Raw genomic sequence first — 19,964 nt, forward strand, 5'->3', positions numbered from 1 at the left:
TTGCAACTGACGAACTAAAACAAACGAGCGTGCTGTGTGTGCAACAGCGCGACAAACATTACCTGTCCTTTTATTAACTGCACAAGTAGTGCTGGTCACAGCTGCTGGCTACCTGTGTAAGGCTGTCATGGGTCTGTAGCTCTGTCACCGTTTTAGGGAACATATTTAGTTTTAAAGTATTTAGAACATATTTAGTTTTAAAGTAAGTTTCCGGGCTTTTCCTGCCTTTCTGGAGGGATTATATTTCACTAAAAAACGATCTAATATGCATGTCCACATAATAATGATTATAATTATAATATTTAAAAAAACACGCTGTATTTTAAAGAACATACATTAAGAAACAGATTATATTAGATTTATATTTTAAATAAGACAAAATGCTGATTTTACAGCAGCAAAATTATTGTATCTCTACAGTTTAAAAATGTAATAAGCTTTCTCCCTGCACAGAGTGGATAGTGAAACAAATGGAATCATCATAAATACATTATTTCATATTTATTACTTTTTCCCCCTCATTGCTTTATTATTTTAGCTCTAGTAATAAATAATAAGGGAAGGATTCTGGATCAGCACCATGATGGAAACTTGTGCCCACAGTATATACAGTATTCTGAAGAAGGTCTAAAATGTCACTGTGTGTGCATGTGTGTGTTTTATGTATATGGATTTTTAAATTATTACTCATGATATATCATTGTCCAGACATGGCTGGTAAGGACATGAGGAGGAAACAGTAGGAGCTGTGTGAGGCTACTAAAGGTAGTGGATCCCTCAGCAGCTGGATTACAAAGAGCACAGGTAACATTAACACATGTACCAGTTGTTGGAGAGGTATTCCAGTATAAACAAAAATAATAAGCACAACTGAAATGTTTTGCTTCTATAACATTTTTCTGTCATCATTTTATTATAGATTAAGTGTAAGAGTTGTTAAGTGTGGATAATTAAATAATAGTTTATTGCAATAGCAAGTTGTGCCTTGTTCTCAGATGGACAGCAAGTGGAGAGTGATATATGAAATGATGGGATGGAAGGAAGAAGAGAAGCAAAGAGTGATTCACAGTCTAGTTTATTTCTCAGTTTGTGTTGCCTTATGGTTCCAAGCGCTGTCACCAATCTTTGCATTTTGTTATTATCTCATGACACTTGTTTAATCAGTTACCATCTCTCCTATGGACTTTTTAATGTCTACAGTCTCAGATCAGCACAGCCCTGCCCTCCAGCACTATCAGCAGCAGGAGCAGCAGCAACACCTTAACAGCAACATTGTACCCATCAGGTAAAACATAGGCTACGTTTGCTTTGCCTTGTTGCCCATATTCGATTCTTGATGAATGTGTGTTGTTGTTATTCAGCCTGGCTCAATGTGCCCCTTTTTAGCTTTGAGCACTCGCCCCTTTAAACGTTTCTGCATGGCCCTGATAATTGATTAATCTAAATTGCTCATAGGTGTGAATGTGGGAGTGAATGTGAGAGCAATTGGTTGTCTATGGCTGTGTCCCTCCGTGTTAGCCCTGCGACAGACTGGCCACCTGTCCAGGGTGTACCCCGCCTCTCACTCTAAGACAGCTGGGATAGGCTCCAGTAGAGCAGGGCGATATGACCAAAAATATTTATCACGATATACATTTGAAGATTTGCGATAACGATATAACTGACGGTATAATTGACACTAGACAAAATACTTTACAACTCCACAACTTTACTAGTGCAAAAAACCCCATTAATGCATTTTCACTTAAACAAGCAGCTGTTTTTTATGTGTATTAAAGTTATATAAAAATTTTACGGTGCAAATTCCTTGCTGACAGTTTAACCAAAAGGCATTTCCAGTAGAAATTGGCCGACATATCCTCAGCATAACCATGTATAATATCCACAACTTAAAAAGAGGTTATATACACACAATACGGTAATATTATGTTGAAACACAGTACGTATCACTCCGCGAGGCTCCTGCCTAATATAGCCGTAATGCTCCGGCAATCCATCAAGTGGTGCGGGTTCGTAGCTTGGCAAAGTCGCACTAAAACATTTGACAGATTTTCGAGTGCCGTGTACCACATAAAATCGTTTCGAGGTCAGTAAACACAACCAGAATTCATACGTAAGGCACACGGGATTATAAGGGGCACTGTCGATTTTCAGAAAAAAATCAAAGGATTGATTTTAAGTGTGCTGTATTTTCCAAACAACACAGTAATAATGACAGCCCGCTAGCATGCTCTACCAAAAATAGTGCTTTGTTGTGTATCTGACAGACGAAAGCTAAACCAGTTCCACACCACTGAAGTTGCAGCATTTTTACAAACCAATTCTGGTACATCCGTTTCATTTAACGATCCGCGTTCGCTCTTCTCATTCTGCATCGCCGCCATGTGCGTATGTAAACGTAGGCACTGCGCATGCGCGTTTTACCCATATTCTATCGCGATATTTCATTTTCCTATCGTTACCCAAAATTACACCGGTATTACCGTGAACGGTATGATATAACCCAGCCCTAGGCTCCAGCACCTGCATCCTCCAGCATCCTGAAAAGGATAAGCAGAAACAAATGGATGGATGAATGGATGGGTGGATGGATTACTTAATAATGTAAATATTAAGATGAGATTATGCCCTTTGTAGGGGGCCCCAAGGATGCCCAAATTTCGTTATGTTAATATTAGCGAACATAGGCTAGATTGCTAGATATTGAAATCTATTTTAGCTTTCTGAGCCATATTGCTTCTTGCCATCCAAGGAGTTAATATACTTTGTGAATTCAGTTTGTTAAAGTTTCCTATTAATTGTTTATCTACAGTACATTTATTGACAGTGTGTTGAAGCACAGAACCAAACAGAATAAATTATGTTTAATTCCTTTTTTTCCAATCTTGGACATATTTGTTTAAAGAAGAAAAAGTGAGTACAAGTCAAATGAAAGAGTCGATATTTAATTAGAATTTTTTTTTTAAATTGATCTGAATCAGTTTATATCTTTTATCTGTTGTAAATTCTTTTTAATTGGTACAATTACCTTTGCAATGGCAGCACAAGGACAGAGAGAGAAAAAACATTCTTAATGAATACAGTATGTTTGTGTAATTGTCAGTGCAAAGAAAGAAGAATGAGGAAGGAGAGGGATAGAGAGAAAGTGTCCAAGACCAGGAAGAACCAGGTGTGAAACAATAACCATTTAGCCAAAACAAAAAAAGAAAAAGAAAAGCTTTTCTTTTTTTCATTTTTAAAGAATACATAAATTCTGGGTATTCTACAGGAAAGGAAACACAACTTGTGGCATAAATAATTTCAAGTACCTCCTTAATGGGAGCCATGGTTTGTTTGTTTTTTCTCTCACTCTCTCTCTCTCTTTTTTTCGCTTTTCGCCGCACATAAGCCTTGTGTTTGCGCTGAGCAGATGGGGAGGGGCAGTAGTTACACTCGCAGTAGCACAGGAACAGAGCAGGAGGGAGAGGGAGAGTGAGAGTGAGAGCCAGGGACAACAATAAGAGACAACATCGTCACATTAGAAAGGTACAGTAAAGAAAATGAGTGACACCACGAAAAGAAGCAAAATGTGGAACCATTTCAATTTTGTTGACAATACATAGGCAGCGTGTAGAGTCTGCTAGAAAAGGATATCATACAGAGCCGGCTCCATAAACAACCTGCACAGGCACCTGAGAACTCTCCAACCATCAGTGCAATGGGAAGATAAAACACAGTCAGTTGAGTGTGATATTAATGGTGCTAGTGTGTCTACTACAACTGTTGCTGTTGCTGCATCTACAGCATCTTGCAGTATACCACCACAACCACCTAAACCGACCCAGAGCTCTATTAGACAGTTTTTGCAGAAGTCTGTGATGCCAGCAAAACAGAACCCAATTGATAAAGACCTGGCAAAAATGATTGCACTTGATTTCCAACTATTTTCAGTTGTGGATGATAAAGAATTCAGAAAGTTTATTCACTGAATCCTATGTATGCAATTCTAGGCAGGAAAACACTGTCCCAAAAAATCATCCCAGGCCTACATGAAAATATGTTTTGCATATTTTAATTTATATTTTATTGTGTTGTGGTTTGCCGTGTTTTGTTTTGTTTCGTTTCACTTTAAATTTGTGTAAAAGGAAAACATTTAAAATTTAAATAGTTAAAAGTTGAATTATAAATAGTTGTTTTTTGTATTTTATAATTTATTTTTTACATTAGTAAAATTAGTATTACTAATACATTAGTATTAGTAAGTGAATAAATAAAAGCATATAATAATAATAATAATAATAATAATAATAATAATAGTCAAAGGAGCTTGCAAATAAAAGCGTCTGGACTTCTTTAAGTTACTTGAAGACGTTTCACCTCTCATCCGAGAAGCTTCTTCAGTTCTAAGGTCAAATGGTGGAGAGTCCCAGATATATCCCTAGTGGGAGTTTCCCCCCACAGAGGGACAAAAGGACCCCCTGATGATCCTCTAATCGCCTGAGCCAAGGTGTGAAATTGGGTGTGGGTCTCAATCAGCCAGAGTTTCGAGTGAGTTCATTGTGAAACCTGGCCCCACCTTATCATGCGAATTCCTGAGGTCAGATGGCCCAGGATGTGAGTGGGCGTTAAGGCGTCTGGGAAGGGATCTCAAAACTGGATTATAGATGGCAGAGAGTTGGTGTCGTAAACCCCCGCCTCTGTTCAAAGATGGTCGCTCACAGTGGACATAGATGGCTTCTTTCACTCCTCTTTCAAACCATCTGTCCTCTCTGTCCAAAATGTGAACATTGCCATCCTCGAAAGAGTGTCCTTTATCCTTAAGATGCAGATGGACGAATCATTCCGATTCACAAGGTCCTGAATCAATTCGATCCACGATTCAATTCAATTCGATTCAATTCGATTCGATTCAATTCGATTTGAATTTGGGAAATTTTGCCTCAGACAGTCAGAAATATTATAATTCAGATCAGTACATTTGCATATTTTGTATCTATAAAAAGGAAGCTGACACTCGCAAGACTTTATCAAAGGTGTGAGCATCACAGCAGATGCCTTTGTGTCTTAGCTGAAGGTAAAACACAGAAAAACATGAAGGTGATTTTCCTGGCATCGGATTTTATAAAAATATTCTGCAGTACATCAAAAACGAAAAAAAACCCATTAATAAACATATGAACATTACCTCTGGTTTTATTAGAGACACAGCTAAGCGTTTTGCATTTTGTATAATTTTAAAAAGTTTCAATTTGTTCAGAATCCTATTGAACGGCAGAAATTAGGTTTTCTTTTCGGAAGTAAGTAAAAGGAAAAAAAAACAGCGGCCGACAGTCTTTAAATAATAGTAGTCTTGTGTGTAACAAGCAAGCACAGATTTCGGGGATAGACTGGAAACTGTTCTTGAAGTACACTGAGAAAGAGTGAGACAGAGAGAGAGAGCTGTGCATGAAGTGTAGTGGAAGCAAAACAGCAAAAGTCAGAGTGAATTCATGACGATGTTTATGTGAGGCGTAGTTTGGATCTTCTTTTGCTGCTGGTTCAGTCAATATTGTTTGGAGAGAGATAAAACCTGCAGCTTCAGAATCAGCGCAAAAAGGGCGTAAACACAAAGCGCGGACCCGCGGATCAGAATCAGCGAGCTGTCGGCTTTCAGCCCCAACCGTGTCCGTGCCATCGGTGAGAAAGGCGACATCTCACTGATTCTGATGCGTTTTGTGTTTACGTCTTTGTGCAGAAGCCGTGTACCTGCTCTCATTTACTGTTTTAAATGTTTGGTGGTTGTCAAAATTTTGTGACGTTTCACCTGAGATTCTGGAATTTTGGGCAAAATACATTTATATAAAAAAAAAAATCAATTCAGGATTTTAATGAATCAATATCACTTTATTCAAGCCAGAATCGATTTTAATCGATGAATCGATTATTAAAACCCACCCCTATTATATACCATCTAGCCCAACTTCAGTAATCCTACAAACGTCACTATTATGTAGTTTTCTCTCTCATTCATGTTGGAAGTGATAGCAGAGCTGTACATTTTATTTTTTCTCCAGAAATCTCTCAGTCAGAACATGATGTATCATGTTAAGGTAACTAGCGAAAACAGCGAGCTAACTATCTACTAACTTCCTGCTAACTTCTAACTCCGTTTAATTTAATAAATTCTGTTTTCATGGATGCCTGGATGTTAAACTTAATTGATACACCTGGTAAAGCAGCAACACTGATCATTTTATTAAAGATGAAAGAATTTACACAGTGTTTGTTTGGGACCTGACGCGGACGGAGTTTTGGACCCAGATTACTATGAGCCGCGAGGCTCCTGACTACGGTAGCCATAACGCTCAGACAATTCATCAAGCGGTGCAGCTTCGTAGCTTAGCAAAGTCCTACTAAAACATTTTTTGACAGATTTTTGAGCGCCGTGTACCACATAAAATCAGCTCAAGGTCAGTAAACACAGCCAGAATTCATAGATAAGGCGCATTGCCGATTTTTGAGAAAATTAAAGGATGTTAAGTGCGCCTCATAGTGCGGAAAATACGGTACTGCTGCATGGGCTGGGCTGTAGTTACATCGTAAGGGTTTAAAAACTGAGCTTTAAAATGAATAGCGGTAATGAAAACCGAGAGAGGCCGACAGTGATCACTGACTATTTGTAGGGGCTTTTGGAGATTAAATATAACAAGATACAAAGCATTAAAATATGTTAAAAACACAAAAGCCGGATTTGTCACGTCATCACTTAAAGACCGGTGTTGTGCCAAAAAGAGATTTTCTGCCAAAAATTGATTTCCGGTATTTGCCAAAAACTGATTGCTTGTATTTACACTGCTATAAATAACTTGTTGGTCTATAATATGTGAAACATATGTCACATGTATCCTTCATGAATGATATCACGTCATCTTGAGCAACAAACAACATTCCTGTAACAAGGTAGAAGCCACAATCAGTTTTTGGCAGTGACTTTTGTGTATCCTTTATTTATGCAGTTAAAAAAAATTATTGTTGACTTTAAAAATGTCTCTTTTAAGAGTAATCTGGCCAAGAGCACAGCTTAAATTGCAACAAATGCAAAAATAGTTCTGTAAACATATTTTAAGTGGACAATATGGAGCTGATTGATTCTAATGTAAGTACAATAACACAGTTACAAAGATACTTGAGAAACAGGTAATTTTTTTTACATTTTATATATAACACCTTTGTAATACCTGTTCACCAAAGTCTATTTAGCAGCATACGTAACGATATTACACATAAAAAACACACGAAAACATTGGAAATCACTTTTTGCCAGGCAATCACTTTTTGGCACAACACCGGATTGCCAATGTACATGTACAACAAAATTGTGGGTGCTCCACACCAGCTGGGCTGGAATAAAGTATAAATAGTAAGACAACAGGAATAAATAACAAACATATACAATCAAGAGGGATATAGTATACCAAAAAAAAAATAGAAAAGGCACACATTGCAGAACAGGTTGGGGTACGCAGGGGCCCCTAGTGAGAACAGGAAGGCTACACGGAAGGTAACTAACAGTGCCCAAAAAATAATTGGCCATCACAAGTTTCAGTGGTAGCATAGCTGCAAAACCACATATTCAATAGGTTACTTCCTCTGATTCTAAAAAAAAGTATAACTGAAACCTTTGAGGCTTTTTACATTTTACATGTTCTGCACTGCAGAGCTCTCATAAATGATCAACATCCTTTCATGCAATGGAGGAAATTTATGTCAATCTGAAACATGACAACCCAACACATTCAACAAATCGCACAGGTAAGAAAGAAGTGGCAGAAACTGGAAAAAGCAGAGGTGTTTTAACTGTTGCACATTTTATTAGGTTCTCTATTTTGTTTATTTTTCCTTTCTTTTCAGGTCAAAGGAGCTCTAAGAGCAGTTTGTATTTGGTTATTATTCTGTCTCTAAGCCTGCTGAGTGTTTTCCTGTTGGCTGGACTTATTACTCTTGGTTTCCTCTGTGAGTTGTGTTGGTCATTGATATCAGTTCTAATGATCACAAGCTTCTCTTTTTCTTAATGAGTGAGGAGAGAGACCTAAATGCAAATGTTTCTGCAGTGAGTCACAGGCTTTCTTCCATGACTGAGGAGAGAGACCTGCTTCAAGCCAATCTCACTGAAAAGACTAAAGAATTTGAGGGACTGCATTTTTTGTTCAACCAAAGTGAGTCATTGTATGATATGTTGTGTGTTTTTAAAAAAACTTACAAACACACATAAACCTTTTTTTTTTTTTTAAAAAGAAAGAAAACAAGAAAAAAGAATCCACAACAAGTAGATCTAGTCTTATATTTTGTTTTGCTTCCCCATTATTTAGATTTAGTTCAGATGTATTTTCGGTGTTGCTTTTCATATTTTGGCTGCAGTAACATATTGATCTCCCACTTTGCTTTAGACAAGAAGAAAAATTATTTCTGATCAAATATACATAAACGTGTCACTTTAAAGACATTAGTTAGGCTTAGAAATTAGCCACAGCCTTTTGGTGTGCTTCATCACTTAAACAGCACTACAAAGAGGCAGGAGAATTATCTTCCAAGTATGCAGGCATTATATTTGTGGGCAGTCTCATTTGGCAAATGAAAAAGCACATCAGTGATCAACTATATCTGGTCCAGCTTTCATCAACAAAGTGATCACACAAACAAACAAAGTACAGTGTGTTAAACAGACATCAAATAAGCATTGTTATAAAGTTCCTAAAAGATCATTCACCAACTTGCTGGAAAATTACTTGTTGGTAATTTCTTCCAGATAAAAAATGTCCTGCGGGATGGACCAGGTTCAACCATAGCTGCTATCTCCTGTCTGAAAGCTCTGGTTCCTGGGATGCAGCCGTAAAGGACTGCAGAGACAGAGGAACATATCTGGTGGTTATTGACTTCCCTGAAGAACAGGTACAGTTTTTATGTATGTGTGAGCTATTGTTTTGTAAATGAATATTGAAGTTAATACTCCTATTATTTTATGTAGATAGCTTTGCCCAGTATTCAATAGAAATTAAGCATTTCTATCAACCTTTCAGTCTTCAACTTAGCACATATCTACACAGGAAACCCTGACACAACTATAATTGTATGTTAGTGTAAAAAAAAAAAAAATTATATTTCTATTGAATGAAACCCTTAAAAATCACTTTTCCCCTCCTGGCCACTTATGCCTCAGTTCTTTCCACAACTTAGACACTCACATTACTTACACTATCATGACACTTACATATAGGGCCTTGGGGGTGGGCACTAGGGTTGGGCCATATCATACCGTTCACGGTAATACCGGTATAATGTTGGGCAACGATAAGAAAATGAAATGGTGCTGGTGCCCACCTCTCAATTTTACCACTGGTGCTAGTGCCCAACTCTCAATTTTACATGTAGACATTGAGGGTTCTCATGCTGACACCAGCTGTAATCTGGCAGAGGATGCCATATTGATGCCATGCCCCTCCCCTGTTTTAAATGTACTTTAGAAAAACACATATCAACACTGGTGCATTGGTGGTTCTCTGTGTCTGGTTGCTTGGGTGTTTACTGGTTCACTCCCGGTGGCTGATTGGGAGGTCCTGGCTCCCCTGGCTTTGTTGGGCCTGTGCTGGGTGTGGGGTCTGTTCTGCCATAGCTGGCTGTAGTGTCTGTTAATTTTTAAGGCCAGAGTAACCTGTAAGAACCCTTTGAGTGATATTATAATAATATACATGTTTTCACCTTTACTGTGTAACAAAGGCGGAGCCTGTGGACTCATTGCTGCAGCCTCTGTGGCTTCTGCCTGTGGATGTCCGGGCCTGTGTCATTTCCATGCCTGCTTCATGTCCTGGGGTGCAGGGCTGTGGCTCCCCACACCTACTATTAGATACTTAAATGGAGAAACCTTATGAACACAAGCACACTCACACACAAAGGTGCACACGCAAGTGTTTACACACGTATCCAAACAGGTACTCACAAATGCACACTATCTTGGTCGATCGGCTGCCTCTAAAGATGTATCATTAATATGCCACTCGCCTAGCTTGGGAGTCACCGCACCTAGTGCTCCAATTACCACGGGGACCACCATTACCTTCACCCTCCACATCCTCTCGAGCTCTTCTCTGAGCCCTTGGTATTTCTCCAGCTTCTCGTGTTCCTTCTTCCTGATATTGCTGTCATTCGGAACCGCTACATTGCTCACTACGGCCGTCTTCTTCTGTTTGTCTACCACCACTATGTCCGGTTGGTTAGCCACCACCATTTTGTCCGTCTGTATCTGGAAGTCCCACAGGATCTTAGCTCGGTCATTCTCCACCACCCTTGGGGACATCTCCCATTTTGACCTCGGGACTTCCAGGTTATACTCGGCACAGATGTTACAGTACACTATGCCGGCCACTTGGTTATGGCGTTCCATGTATGCCTTGCCTGCTAGCATCTTGCACCCTGCTGTTATGTGCTGGATTGTCTCTGGGGCATCTTTACACAGCCTGCACCTGGGGTCTTGCCTGGTGTGATAGACCCCAGCCTCTATGGATCTTGTGCTTAGTGCTTGTTCCTGTGCTGCCATGATTAGTGCCTCTGTGCTGTCTTTCAGTCCAGCTTTGTCCAGCCACTGGTAGGATTTCTGGATATCAGCCACCTCCTCTATCTGCCGGTGGTACATACCGTGCAGGGCCCTGTCCTTCCATGATGGTTCCTCGTCTCCCTCCTCTTTCTTGGGTTTCTGCTGCCTGAGGTATTCACTGAGCACTCGGTCAGTTGGGGCCATCTTCGTGATGTATTCGTGGATGTTCGTTGTCTCATCCTGGACTGTGGTGCTGACACTCACCAGTCCCCAGCCCCCTTCCTTCCGCTTAGCGTACAGCCTCAGGGTGCTGGACTTGGGGTGAAACCCTCCATGCATGGTAAGGAGCTTTCTTGTCTTTATGTCAGTGGCTTCTATCTCCTCCTTTGGCCAGCCTATTACCCCAGCAGGGTACCTGATCACGGGCAGGGCGTACGTATTGATGGCCCGGATCTTGTTCTTACCGTTCAGCTGACTCCTCAGGACTTGCCTGACCCTCTGCAGGTACTTGGTGGTTGCAGCTTTTCTAGCGGCCTCTTCATGGTTCCCATTCGCTTGCGGGATCCCCAGGTACTTGTAACTGTCCTCTATGTTTGCAATATTGCCTTCTGGTAGTTCAATCCCCTCAGTTCTGACTACCTTCCCTCTCTTTGTTACCATCCGACTACACTTCTCCAGTCCGAACGACATTCCAATGTCATTGCTGTATAGCCTGGTAGTGTGGATCAGTGAATCGATGTCTCGTTCACTCTTGGCATACAGCTTGATGTCATCCATGTACAGGAGGTGGCTGACAACTGCTCCATTCCGTAGTCGGTTTCCGTAGCCAGTCTTGTCAATTATCTCACTGAGGGGGTTAAGGCCTATGCAGAACAGCAGTGGGGACAGAGCATCTCCTTGGTAGATCCCGCACTTGATGGTGACTTGTGCTATGGGCTTGAGGTTGGCCTCCAGTGTTGTCCGCCACATCCCCATTGAGTTCCTGATGAAGGCTCTCAGGGTCCTGTTGATCGTATATAGTTCTAGGCATTCCAGGATCCAGCTGTGGGGCATTGAGTCATAGGCCTTCTTGTAATCAATCCAGGCAGTGCACAGGTTGGTCAGTCTGGTCCTGCAGTCTCGGCTGAATGCTTGGTCTGCCAGTAGCTGGTGTTTTGCGCCTCTGGTATTCTTGCCCATCCCTTTCTGTACCCATGTGCCTGTTCATCTTAGCCGCTATGATGCCTGACAGGAGCTTCCATGTAGTACTGAGGCAGGTTATTGGTCGGTAGTTGGAGGGGACCGGTCCCTTCTGGGGGTCCTTGAGGATCAGGACTGCCCAGCCTTCGGTTAGCCATTCCGGGTGTCTCTCGTCAACTAGCAGCTGGTTCATTTGTGCTGCCAGGCACTCGTGGAGTGCAGTCAGCTTCTTCAGCCAGTAGGCGTGAACCATGTCAGGGCCTGGTGCTGTCCAACTCTTCATATTGGAGACCCTTTCTTGGATATCTGCCACTGTGATGGTCACTGGACCCTGTTCGGGGAGGTCGCTGTGGTCTGTCCTCAGATCCACTAGCCACTGAGCATTGCCGTTATGGGTTGTGTCCTTCTCCCATATGCTTTTCCCGTATTGTTCCATCTCCAGCCTTGGTGGTGCTGTTCTCATTAGGGTATCGTCACTGATTTCTAGAATCGATTTGATTCCGATTCACAAGGTCCTGAATCGATTCGATCCACGATTTGATTCGATTCGAAGCGATTCAATTCAATTCGATTCGATTTGAATCTGGGAAATTTTGCCTCAGACAGTCAGAAATATTATAATTTAGATCAGTACATTTACATATTTTTGTATCTATAAAAAGGAAGCTGACACTTTCGAGACTTTATCAAAGGTGTGAGCATCACAGCAGATGCCTTTGTGTCTGCTAGTAGCTGAAGATAAAACACAGAAAAACATGAAGGTGATTTTCCTGGCCTGGGATTTTATAAAAAATATTCTGCAGTACATCAAAAACGAAAGAAAACCATTAATCAACATATGAACATTATTTCTGAAGTTACAGCGGTTTTATTAGAGACACAGCTGAGCTTTTTGCATTTTGTATAATTTTAAAAAGTTTACATTTGTTCAGTATTGAACGGCAGAAATTAAGTTTTCTTTTCGGAAGTATGTAAAAGGGAAAAAAACAGCGGCCGACAGTGCTGTAAACAGAGGTAGACTTGTGTGTAACAAGCAAGCAAATAATGCAGAAAACAGATTTTTAGACGGGAAACTGTCCTTGAAGTAGAGAGAGAGAGAGAGCTGTGCATGAAGTGTGATTTTATCACGGTGGAAGCAAAACAGCAAAAGTAAGAGGGAATCCATGACGATGTTTATGTGAAGCGTAGTTTGGATCTTCTTTTGCTGCTGGTTCAGTCAATATTGTTTGGAGAGAGATCAAACTAACAGCTTTAGAATCAGCGCAAAAGGGGCGTAAACACAAAGCGCGGACCCGCCGAAACATCAGAATCAGCGAGCTGTCGGCTTTCAGCCCCAACCGTGTCCGGTTCGGGTGAGAAAGGCGACATCTCACTGATTCTGATCCGCGGGTCCGCGCTTTGTGTTTACGTCTTTGTGCAGAAGCCGTGTACCTGCTCTCATTTACTGTCTTAAAGGTTTGTCAATTTGGTGGTTGTCGAAATTTTGTGACGTTTCACCTGAGATTCTGGCATTTTGGGCAAAATACATTTATATAAAAAAATCGATTCAGGATTTTAATGAATCGATATCACGTTATCCAAGCCAGAATCGATTTTAATCGATGAATCGATTATTAAAACCCACCCCTAGTTCTCATATTGTTCCCCTGCCACTGAGAGTACACCTTGGCTGGTTCCGTGGAGAACAGCTGGTTTATTCTCCTGCCTTCTATCTCTCTGGTGTACCTCCTCAATCGGCTGGCCAAGGCTGTGAGTCGTTGCTTGGCAGTTTCCAAGGCCTCAGGTATGGACAGCTTCCTTAGGCACCTTCCTCATCGCGCCTTTCTGCAACTCCGATAGTTGGCTAACCTCCCTCCGTGCTACTTTGATCTTAGCTTCTAGTCTCCTTCTCCATGGAGGGTACTGCCCCTTGTGACTGTTCAACTTGTAGCCAAACATCTCACTGATCACTGCTGCCATATTGTAGATCAGCTTGTTAGTGTCGGTAATCGTGGCTGTAGGTATCATCCGTAGTGCTGTATTAACATCATCTAGCAGACCTTGTGAGGGTACTTCACATAATCTTGGTAACCGGCTACGGGGGGGTCCAGGTTTCAAGCTTGGCCATGATCCTATCTTTCAGGTCAGTTCCTCTCACACTCAACAATCCTTCTCCTATCGCACTTGGGGCTTGGTACCCAATCTCGGGTGGGGGTGATGATATCTCCCCCCTGACCTGGCATCCTGGCATTTTTTTTTATGTTGTACCTCGTCAATCTCTAGCTGTGAGAGCAGTCCCTTCTTTCGAATGTTGGAACACTGAGCTACTAGTTGTTTCGCTGTCATTGTGGATGTTGGGTATCGAAGAATCCATAGGTTCATGTAACCCCTTCCGCCAGGGTTACTTGCGTAGTAGCATTCCAACAACGCCCTGTTTTCATCTCTTGCCCGATAAATCACACAGCAATAGTACATCGAAGATACTGAAGTGGCACATAACCCAGGTAGCTACCACAACTAAAACAAGGTAGTTGCAATAAGCTAACAAAGAATTTACTTCCAGATGTTTCTTTAGGTTGAAGGTGGAGTCTTTTGACGCTGAGAGCAGTTTAGTTGCTGACAAACAGGGTTTGCATTGCACGGTCAGATTTCGCCCATCTCTTTCTTTTCTAAATATGAATGTGTGTCAGAATTTCCAAGTGAGAAATGCATTCCAGCCCGTGCACTGCTGGCTCTGTTGTGCTGGCTCCGGGTCCACCGTGTAATGCCACCAACATTAACAGGACGATTGCATTATGGTCTCTTATTGCATGTTTTGTTTGGGTTTCCAGCAATGTGCAGAATTGCCAAAATTAGAAAGAAGATAGACAGGGGATAGCCTAACATATGAAAGAGGAAAAGACCGCCGTCTAATACATTTATTTCAACAAAGTAACTGTATTCTAATTGTCGCCTTTTCAAATGGTAACTGTAAAGGAATACAGTTACTCATATTTTGTATTTTAAATACGGAACGTGTGTACATGTATTCCATTACTGCCTAACACTGAACATCAACAAACACTTTTAAGAGTCCACTGACATAATACATTAGCACTGATGACCACTCTTGCTTGGGTTTTGATTTTGATGGCCGTGACTTCTTCAATTCAGTTCAGTTCACTTTAATTCAGTTCACTTTAATTCAATTGCTGTCATGACCCTGGGTCATTAAACCCAGCATTTTGTGATTAATATTGGTGTCATCTTATGTTTCGGGTTAATTCTTGTTTTCTTAGTTCCTAGGGTTTTGGTTCTTGTGTTTAGTGTTCTGTTATCCGTACCTGTGTCCTCTCCTGGTGTTCTGTTCATATCTCTGAGTTTGTGTTTGTAAAATTTCCTGTTTTACTTTGAAGGTAAAACAGGAAATCTCGTTATGCCCATTAGTTTTAGCTGTGTCCACCCTGCGTGTCATTTCCTCATTACCTGATGTGTATTTATAGTGTGTTTGCCTCTGCTCGACGTCGCTCCGTCTGTGTTATTCTGTGTATCTCTGCCCTACATTCTCCGTGCTGTTTTCCCGTATTTTGTATGATTTCAGGTTTGTTCACTAGTTTTCCCCAGTTTAGTTTTTTAGTTTTATCCTCACTTCAGTTTATTATCGTTCACTGTAAATAAACTCACTCGCATCACCGCCGTTGTCTGCAACTTGGGTCCTCCTTCACTACATCACACGACTGCTGCCCCAGCCGTGACAATTACATTTTATTTATATAGCACCAAATCACAACAACAGTTGCCTCAAAGCGCTTTATATTGTATTACAATAATACAGAGATAACCCCAACAGTTATAACTAATATTTTCTTAATATATGAGCTTTTAAGAAAATTTATATTTAGAGCTGAGGAAGAATGTTGCAAGAAACATGTAGCGAGAAAACTCAAAGTTTTAATTATTGCTGGTTTGGCATTTTTAAAAGAGATGCCTGATAAAATTGGAATAAACTACATAGGCTAAAATTGTGGTTCAAGACTAAAATAGCATGTTTTTTCTTCATGTTAAACAGAACTTCCTCTCTACAATCACCACAGAAGTTGTTTGGATTGGTTTGAATGACAAAGAACAGGAGGGAACATGGAAATGGGTAGATGGAACTCCACTAAGTCTGACGTAAGTCTTCACTTTGGTTAAGTTATTACTTTCAGTAAATTTAATCTATTTGATAACCTACACATCAATGCCTCATTGGTGAGTCAACATATTAGCGGGTTGAGCCAAACTACAAGGCCAAATGCTTAAAGCTAAATGATGACTTGTTTTGGCAACCTTAGTCAAAACAAGATATTATATCACACCTGATGTCCTGCTGGGTTTGTCTGCCTGTATACTTTGTAAAGACCTGTTTAACAAATGCTATGTCCTTAAAAGAAAATGGTTGTCATATGAAATTTTCCTATGAAACCCTCCATACCCACACCAAACATCTGAATTTAAACTTGATAAAAAATAAGCTGATGTTATTGTTACTGGCTTGGTAGGTACTGGGCAGATGCTCAACCTGATGATAGTGGTGGAAAAGAAGACTGTGTACATGTCAGAAAAGATGAGAAAAAGTCCTGGAATGATCTTTCCTGTTCAACTTCTCTGAAGTGGATATGTGAAAAAACACCAAACCACTGTACAGTTTCTTAAAGATCATCTATTCATAAATGTTTTTGTGTTTAAGCTTTGATTATAAATCTATATTTTAATTTTGGTTAGTTGTATTCTGTAATGATGAGTTGTAGCTGTATGTATTTTGTTGTAGCTGATGTGCATTTTTCCTTTCAGTGGAGACTGTCAGAGGAGAATATCATTATACAAAACAAGCAGAGCTAAATATAGGTGGTTATGTTTTCTGTTTATTTTTGTATTTTTATTCCAGCTTTGCAGTTCTGAGTTTTGCATTTATTAAAAGAAATCCTGTTTTGATTTCATTGTTATGCCAATAAATTATTTTATTTTGACACTATTATTGAGTCTTTAAAAAATTTTTTTTTACTTTATTCTTTCAGTTGTGTCACATTTGTTTCAAATATTGATTTTTATTTGGTAGTTTGAGAGGTAGCTTTATTTCCTGCAGTTTTTCTCTGTTCCTTTCTCCATTTGATTTCTGTGTTATTGAGTGTTTATATTCATGCCTGTGTTACTTCTCGTTTGCATGTTTCCTCTTTTCCATTTGCGTCCTGTATTAGTTTTACTTCTTGATTCTGTTTTCACCTGTTTTTAAGACTGTTCTCATCTGTGTTACTTTCACCAGTGTCTTGTTTCCCTCCTGTTTGTCACTCCCCAGATCAGCCATCAGTGCATACATAGTTCTGGCAGTCTTGGTTGAATAGTCCAAAAAGTTAACTCGTGCCTCCTTTTTAAAAAATTATTGTTCCTTGACATTAGTGGAAACTGTTATGTGGTCAAGGAAAGATGCAAAGGAGTATGTGTCACATATAGATATCTTATATCTGGCCCTTCCATTGATCTATCTACTATCTACTGTTTGTAGTTAAAATATGTGGTGGTATGTATAGTAGAGTGATGAAACCAAATTTAATTCAGGGGAGAGCTACAACAGTGAATGTCTACAGCTATCTGTAAAACATGGTGGAGGCTTTGTCATGAATTGGGGCTACACTTCAGCCAGTGATGTTGAGGAATTTGTCAACACTGAGGGAAGTGTGAACATGGTAAAGTACCGTCAGATTTCTGTCCACCAGGTAATGCCATTTGGAAAGCATTTGACTGGCAACAAGTTATTTTTTTGACAGTGACCCCAAACACACTGTTATTGTAGTAACAGCATGCCATATCAGTCATGATTAGCCTCAGAGCACAATACAGTGTGGGATCATTGTTACAGGCAATAGGAAAATCCTTCAAGTAATCTAAATAAATTACATGAAAGTTTAAGAGAGTTTAGGCTGCTTAAAGAGCAGTCATTGCCATACCAAATGTTACTTTTCAACATCATTATAATCAGTCAGATTCTAGTTTTGCTTTACATGGTGTATTACTATGTATGTTTGGACTTGTTTCAGTAAATTAACAGATTTTCAAAATATAAAGAAATGTGAGGTCACCCAAGATTTTTGCACAATACTATATGTATGTGTTTATAGTTTAGAATACTTTGATAATGAATCATTTTTTAAAATTTCGGAAAATATTTTAGCATTATCTTGCATCACTTCCTGGAACCTTAATGTCATTTCACACACGCATTAGACCAACACAGCGCACTTCTTAAGTTGAAAGACAAACAAAGAATCTGCAGCAAACCTTTGCTCTTGTAGGGTCTTTACTTTACAATATAAAGTGCCTTGAGGAGATTGTTACTGTGATTTGGCAGTGTATAATTAGAACTGAATTAATCTGATGTTTAGCTCTTACAAAGTTTGAAAAACCACTGGTATAACCAGTATAATAAAATTGATTTAATTAATGGATTTTCTTCCATTTTCTTTTGTTTGTGTGTAAGAATTACAATGAAAAACTGCCAAATGGCAACAGCAATAGACCGCCTGCTCCAAAATGCATGTCTCTCTATTGGAAACAATTAATTGTCATGAATCAAGAAGCAATATATAACTTTCATTTGTGGCATAATATTTAGATATTAAAAAATTTTACTGCAAAAATATTTTTCTGCAAAATATGCTAAAAATACCATAACATCACAACCTAGTAATTACTGCAAAATCGTGGTTTTTGTCTAAATAATCTATTTTGCTCATTTGTACCATCATACCTTAATTTTTACAAGATAGCACACATGCTGTTTAATAATTTCGATTTCAAGGTAAACCATATCTGGTTTACCACTGCGCAAAGTAAGGAAGTAAAAGTTTATTTATATAGCACTTTTCACAGACAGATGTCACAAAGTGCATAACAAGAGAGGCAACAAAAAAACAATACAATCATAAATACATCATAAAATCCCTGGTCTAATTAAAAGCTTTTTGAAATAAAATTGTCTTTAGCTGCTTTTTGAAGGTCTCTACCGAGTCCAGGTGCTGTAGAAATAGAGGAAGTGCATTCCACAGTCTGGGTGCAACAGCTTGGAAAGATCGGTCCCCTCGAGTTCTAAAATGAGTGTGGGGGACAGCTAAAAGATTTTGATTTGATGACTTCAGGCTACGAGAAGGGGTATGTATACAAGTCAGATAAGCAATATAGGGAGTAGCCTGCCCCTGTAGTGCTCTAAAAGTTAAAACTAGAATTTTAAAATGGAACCTAAATCTGATTGGTAGCCAGTGTAGCGACTTTAAAACGGGACTTAAATATAAGCTCCTTTGTTTGAGCGAGTCAGTCTTGCTGCAGAGTTTTGAACAACCAGTAGACGAGCTAGCCTTTTCTTGTTTAGACAGAAACAGACTATTACAATAGTGGAGTCTTGTATTTTTTTTTTTTGCCTGTCCCGTTTGGCTCTTTTGCCATCAGAATTATTGTCTAAAGGCAAAGAAAGATGCCCAACGGATTTACTTTACCAAATTGACCATCCCAGCCTTGCCATAATGGTCCATTTGATTCACCTTTTATTGTTTACTTTATTTTCACTTGCTGAATATGGGACAGACTTGACTGGAGGAAAGAAAGAGGGAAAGAGAAACAGCTGAGAAGAGGGACGGGGGAGAAGGGCAAAAGACAAAAACCAACAGAACGGGCAGAGAAAAAAAATGAAAAAAATGCATCTATTGATCAAAAAGGGTGTAGTTTGTGGGTGTGATCACCCGTGTGTACACCTGTGAGCATGGACGCGCTTGTTTTTTTAAAAGGTTCCTTCATGTAATGATCTGCTAGAGGGTGTGGGGGGGGGCCACAGCCCCGTCTTCCAGGGCATGAAGCAGGTATGGAGGAGATCAAAACTCCAGACATCCAGAGGCCCCCAGAACCAGTGTTGGTCAAGTTACTTGAAAAAAGTAATCAGTAACTAATTACTGATTACTTCCCCAAAAAAGTAATCCCGTTACTTTACTGATTACTTATTTTCAAAAGTAATTAATTACTTAGTTACTTAGTTACTTAGTTACTTTTTAAAAACACGATTTACAACCTGAAGAGGTGATAAAGCGATAGATCTTTCAGCCCAATTCTACTTTTTCTACATAATCCATCATACAAAATGTAATCAAATGGAAAAGTCTCTTTTTTTAACTTGTTTTATCATTTTTAATCTTTTAACTTTATGCATCAAGCAAAAATTTAATTATATGCAACATTCTCTGACTTGAATAAATGAGTT

The 19,964-nt window shown here is 39.6% G+C and overlaps 1 protein-coding gene across 1 annotated transcript; it reads left to right on the forward strand.

The window, feature by feature from the left end:
* Nucleotides 1-757: 757 nt before the first annotated feature.
* Nucleotides 758-16,697, forward strand: LOC113007534 (CD209 antigen-like protein A). The gene is made up of 7 exons (XM_080290804.1): nt 758-804; nt 1,201-1,285; nt 7,870-7,971; nt 8,070-8,174; nt 8,765-8,907; nt 15,753-15,856; nt 16,225-16,697. The coding sequence occupies exons 4-7, from the start codon at nt 8,090-8,092 to the stop codon at nt 16,376-16,378; spliced, it is 486 nt and encodes a 161-aa protein (XP_080146930.1). The 5' UTR covers nt 758-804; nt 1,201-1,285; nt 7,870-7,971; nt 8,070-8,089; the 3' UTR covers nt 16,379-16,697.
* The last annotated feature ends 3,267 nt before the right edge of the window (nt 16,698-19,964 follow it).

Source organism: Astatotilapia calliptera, chromosome 16 (assembly GCF_964374335.1).
Source record: "Astatotilapia calliptera chromosome 16, fAstCal68.1, whole genome shotgun sequence".
Lineage (NCBI taxonomy): Eukaryota > Metazoa > Chordata > Actinopteri > Cichliformes > Cichlidae > Astatotilapia > Astatotilapia calliptera.